This window comes from Littorina saxatilis, unplaced genomic scaffold (genome assembly GCF_037325665.1).
Source record: "Littorina saxatilis isolate snail1 unplaced genomic scaffold, US_GU_Lsax_2.0 scaffold_694, whole genome shotgun sequence".
NCBI lineage: Eukaryota > Metazoa > Mollusca > Gastropoda > Littorinimorpha > Littorinidae > Littorina > Littorina saxatilis.
Window position 1 is genome coordinate 23,806 of NW_027126857.1, and position 5,043 is coordinate 28,848.

A 5,043-nucleotide genomic window follows, 5' to 3' on the forward strand; every position below is an offset into this window, starting at 1 on the left:
TAAATCCCTCCCCAAATTAAGCCTTCTCAGTTACCCCCGCATCGATTCCGAGCGGGACAAACGAATACTGAGAAAGAGCGGTGGGTATAGTAGTGTAAGAAGGTTGGGTCGGGGGAACGGGGGGGGGGGGGGGGGGGGGGGGCGGGGTAAAGAAAAAAAGAAACAAAAGAACGTTTGGTCAACAGGACAAACGATTACCGAGAAGAAAAAAGAGTACAGACTTGAAAGACAGCGAGGAAAAGTGGAGGTGGGCTGGGGCTTTGCTTGGGGTTGGGGAGAGTGGCGGTGGGCTGGGGCTTTGCTTGGGGTTGGGGAGAGTGGAGGTGGGCTGGGGCTTTGCTTGGGGTTGGGGAGAGTGGCGGTGGGCTGGGGCTTTGCTTGGGGTTGGGGAGAGTGGCGGTGGGCTGGGGCTTTGCTTGGGGTTGGGGAGAGTGGAGGTGGGCTGGGGCTTTGCTTGGGGTTGGGGAGAGTGGCGGTGGGCTGGGGCTTTGCTTGGGGTTGGGGAGAGTGGCGGTGGGCTGGGGCTTTGCTTGGGGTTGGGGAGAGTGGAGGTGGGCTGGGGCTTTGCTTGGGGTTGGGGAGAGTGGCGGTGGGCTGGGGCTTTGCTTGGGGTTGGGGAGAGTGGAGGTGGGCTGGGGCTTTGCTTGGGGTTGGGGAGAGTGGCGGTGGGCTGGGGCTTTGCTTGGGGTTGGGGAGAGTGGAGGTGGGCTGGGGCTTTGCTTGGGGTTGGGGAGAGTGGCGGTGGGCTGGGGCTTTGCTTGGGGTTGGGGAGAGTGGAGGTGGGCTGGGGCTTTGCTTGGGGTTGGGGAGAGTGGCGGTGGGCTGGGGCTTTGCTTGGGGTTGGGGAGAGTGGAGGTGGGCTGGGGCTTTGCTTGGGGTTGGGGAAAGGTGTGGGAAGGGGGGGGGGGGGGGTACATGAACTGAAGAACGTTGGGTAAACATGACAAACGAATACCGAAAAGAAGAGTACACTACTGTAACAAGGTCGGGGTTGGAGGGTGGGTGGGGGGGGGGGGGTTCTAAAAGAACAGATGAAACAGAAGAACGTTTGGTTAACATGACCAACGAATACCGAAAAAGAAGAGTACATTACTGTAACAAGGTCGGGGTTGGAGGATGGGGGGGAGAGGGGGGAGGGGAGGGGGTTCTAAAAGAACAGATGAAACAGAAGAACGTTTGGTCAACATGACCAACGAATACCGAGAAAGAAGAGTATAGTACTGTAACAAGGTCGGGGTTGGCGGATGGGTGGGGGGGGGGGGGGGGGGGGGAAGGGGGTTCTAAAAGAAAAGATGAAACAACAGAACGTTTGGTCAACAGGACAAACCAACGCTGAGACAGACGGTTTAGAAAGTACTGAAAAGCGGCGGAGGTGTGAGGGTGGTTGACAGAAAAGATGAAGCACGAGAACGTTTGGTCAGCAGGACAAACGAATACCGAAAATAAGAGCACAGTACTGGAAGAAGACGGGGTGACTTAGTGTGGATGTGAGGGGGGAGGAGGGGGGGGGGGGTAAAGAAAGAAAGGTTGGCCAACAGTCTGGTGCGCCCAAAAACAGGCTCGATGAGGGGTATTGAATTTGGAGGGAAGAAAAAGAGGACGGATTTTTTTTCTTCTGTTGAAGTCACACGTCTGGTCTGACGCGATTCGGCCTAACTGCCAAAACTGTCTTATTCTTTTCTGGTTTCCTTTTCCGTAGACAAATATGTGTATTTAGGCCGCCCACAGACGTCTTCTATCAAGAAGTCTGAGCTTCCACCCTCTACCCCCCCCCCCCCCTTCTCCTTCATCCCCTGTCTTCCTTTACCTAGACCGATCTACTCTAGCATTGCTACCTTTCGTGTACTCTGTAATTTTAGGAACACAAAGCTTGAATTTTACCAAGAAAGGAGTGGTTCCAGTGGGTAAAGAAAGGAGTGGTTCCAGTGGGTAAAGAAAGGTGTGGTTCCAGTGGGTAACGAAAGAAGCGCAACAGCACCATCGTAAAACCAAAGCCAAAAACACCATCGTGGATGTACGGGCGGCCTACCTAAATCCCAACTATACAGCTACCCAACGACAGATAGTCAGTCCCAAGTCTAACAACACGTACGAGTTAGTGTCGCTAATCACTCCAGGCGAGAGCTCGGCGTCTGCACGGAACATTACCGTTCTTCAATGTCGCTAACAGAGCGATCTATCTTCCCCTTAACCCCCGTGCACAATCCTCCACTGCAAATCCCCCGCGCAAAATCCATACTTCTGTCCACATACCTTCTGCTTTACGACATCAGGAGAATGTGTCGGCTGTAGGTGTCCAGGGGACTGGAAGAAGTGCAGTGCGACTGGTTTACGGCACTGGGAGAATGTGTCGGCTGTAGGTGTCCAGGGGACTGGAAGAAGTGCAGTGCGACTGGTTTACGGCACTGGGAGAATTGTATCGGCGGCACGTTTTACGGCATTGACTGAATGGATAAAATAATGTCCAAGTCTGCCGGCCTCCACAACACTAACGGAACTTTATTGCCATTACGTGTTCTGCTATTAGAACAGGAACCTTATAACTCAGCCAACAATAGATAACATTAAAATCTACATGCAAGTTACGCAACATTAGAAGAATTGCTGAAAGCAGGTCTTACGACATTGACTGAATGGATGGGGGGGGGGGGGTGGTGGTATTCTAGGTAATGGACTAACCTGAGCAGAACCAGGGCTTTAAACGTCTGCCACCACACCGCTACAAGAACTGTACCGCCATTACGTTTTCTGGCATTATGGGGGAAGTAAAAAATGTAGTAATGCCTCCACATATGGATACGCTGCACATCCATATATGCAACATTAGCTAGACGAATAGCTGAAAAGCTTTAAAGGCACTGACTGAAGGAATACATTTGCAACTCTGCCACAACTACCACTGAGAGAATTAAACCGCCATTACGATTTCTGGCATTGGGAGAGAGAAATATATCACTGCCCAGACATGGATGGATAAACTGCAGATGTACGTATGCAACATTAGAAGAATTGTTTTAAGAAGGTTTAATAACGGCAGTGACTGAATGGATACATTCGCAAGTCTGCCACCACTTCACTGAGATTTAGATCGCCATTACATTTTGTCTGGTGTTGGAATGCCAAGCTGCAAATATACATGTGCTACATAAGAAGAACGGCTGAGAGCAATGTGTTTTACGACACTGACACAAATGAATGTGTTCACCGCAAATTTACAAAGCTAGAAACTAGGGGAAATACCTTTTGTGGCAGTGGCAAATCTGAAGGTAAGATTGCTAAATTTTTTCTTCGTTCATGGGCTGAAACTCCCACGTTCACTCCTGTTTTTAGCACGAGTGGATTTTTACGTGTATGACCGTTTTTACCCCGTCATTCAGGCAGCATACGCCGATTTTGGGGGAGGCATGCTGGGTATTTTCGTGTTTCTATAAACCACCAATCTCTGACATGAATTACATGATCTTTTCCGTGCGCACTTGGTCTTGTGCTTGCGTGTACACACGAAGGGGATTAAGTCACTAACAGATCTGCACATAAGTTGACCTGGGAGATCGGAAAAATCTCCACTCGTAACCCACCAGGCGGCAGCGACCGGGATTCGAACTCACGACCTCTCGATTAGGAGGCCGACATCTTACCACCAAGCCACTGCGCCCGATTGCTAAACAAGGGGCAGGGGTTGGCTGTGGAATGCATCCAACAGAAAGTTGGAAGAACACTAGAAGAACAGAATGAGGAGAGCTCTAACAATTACAAAACTGATGGACGTATTATTGGGGAAACATTTTCCTCTACTATGGTTATGGTCCAAGGGTGTCATTTAATTTGGCATCGGTAGTCGGTTAAACGCCGTACCTTATTTCAATTCGCGGAAAACGTTTCCGGCAGAATTAATTTAACCTTAATCCCATCCATGTGATTCATAAAAACTGAAAACCAAAAGATGTCCATCCCAGTGAGCTTTCCAGTGAACGATACAACGTTGCTGGCAAAAAACACACACAAAAACAAGATCATAAGATCTTTGTGAGATGTTCTTTTTTTTTTTTTTTAATGTAGTCTATAATCAACAGACATGTACGCGAGAAGGCTGTATCGACAATGATTTCATGCACCGGAACAATCGCACAACACAAATGTCGACAAAGAACGTCTACGCCAATGGAGGATCCGCATAAGGCATAGTTCTTCTTCTTCTGCGTTCGTGGGCTGAAACTCCCACGTACACTCGTGTTTTTTGCACGAGTGGAATTTTACGTGTATGACCGTTTTTTACCCCGCCATTTAGGCAGCCATACGCCGTTTTCGGAGGAAGCATGCTGGGTATTTTCGTGTTTCTATAACCCACCGAACTCTGACGTGGATTACAGGATCTTTTTCGTGCGCACTTGGTCTTGTGCTTGCGTGTACACACGGGGGGTGTTCGGACACCGAGGAGAGTCTGCACACAAAGTTGACTGAGAAATAAATCTCTCGCCGAACGTGGGGACGAACTCACGCTGACAGCGGCCAACTGGATACAAATCCAGCGCGCTACCGACTGAGCTACGTCCCCGCCCCATAAGGCATAGTAAAAACAGAGGTAGAGCGGCAGAAAAAAGAGACAGACATACGTACACACACCCACAGAGCTCTACACTCCGTCCCATTTAAAATAACAGCTTAGCTCAATTTCGATCAAAACGCAGCCTTGGAAAAACATCCTTCGTGTAAGCCTGTCAGCATACAAGACGTCATACTGTATTCTCTGTGTAACCAAATGCTTTATGACATTTGAAGAAGAGCTCTGTCGAAAATCCCTCAGGGCAAATGTACCGACACTTCGTTGGAGAGAAAACACAAACTTCACGTACAGTGAAAAGTATGCTTGGGACATTTCAAGAGTTCTCTTAGAACTTCAGTGGAACCACCTTTTAAGACATCCCCCCACCCTCCCTGCCCCCACCCCCGTTTAAAGATCCTATACTTTTCCGAATACTGTGTTGATAACGTCTTTAAATTCGCATCCATTTTAAGACTCCCTCCCTCTTAAGACCAACACAA

At 49.3% G+C, this 5,043-nt stretch overlaps 1 protein-coding gene across 1 annotated transcript in view; it reads right to left on the reverse strand.

The window, feature by feature from the left end:
- Nucleotides 1-221: 221 nt before the first annotated feature.
- Nucleotides 222-5,043, reverse strand: part of LOC138955354 (uncharacterized) — a gene marked incomplete at its 3' end in the record, with an annotated part of 22,187 nt that continues 17,365 nt past the window's right edge. Inside the window, exons 2-3 of the mRNA XM_070326969.1 lie at nucleotides 2,254-2,372; nucleotides 222-833 (exon numbers count right to left, since the gene is read on the reverse strand). Of these exons, the coding sequence (XP_070183070.1) occupies nucleotides 222-833; nucleotides 2,254-2,372 (731 nt within the window). The remainder of the gene's footprint in view (nucleotides 834-2,253; nucleotides 2,373-5,043) is intronic.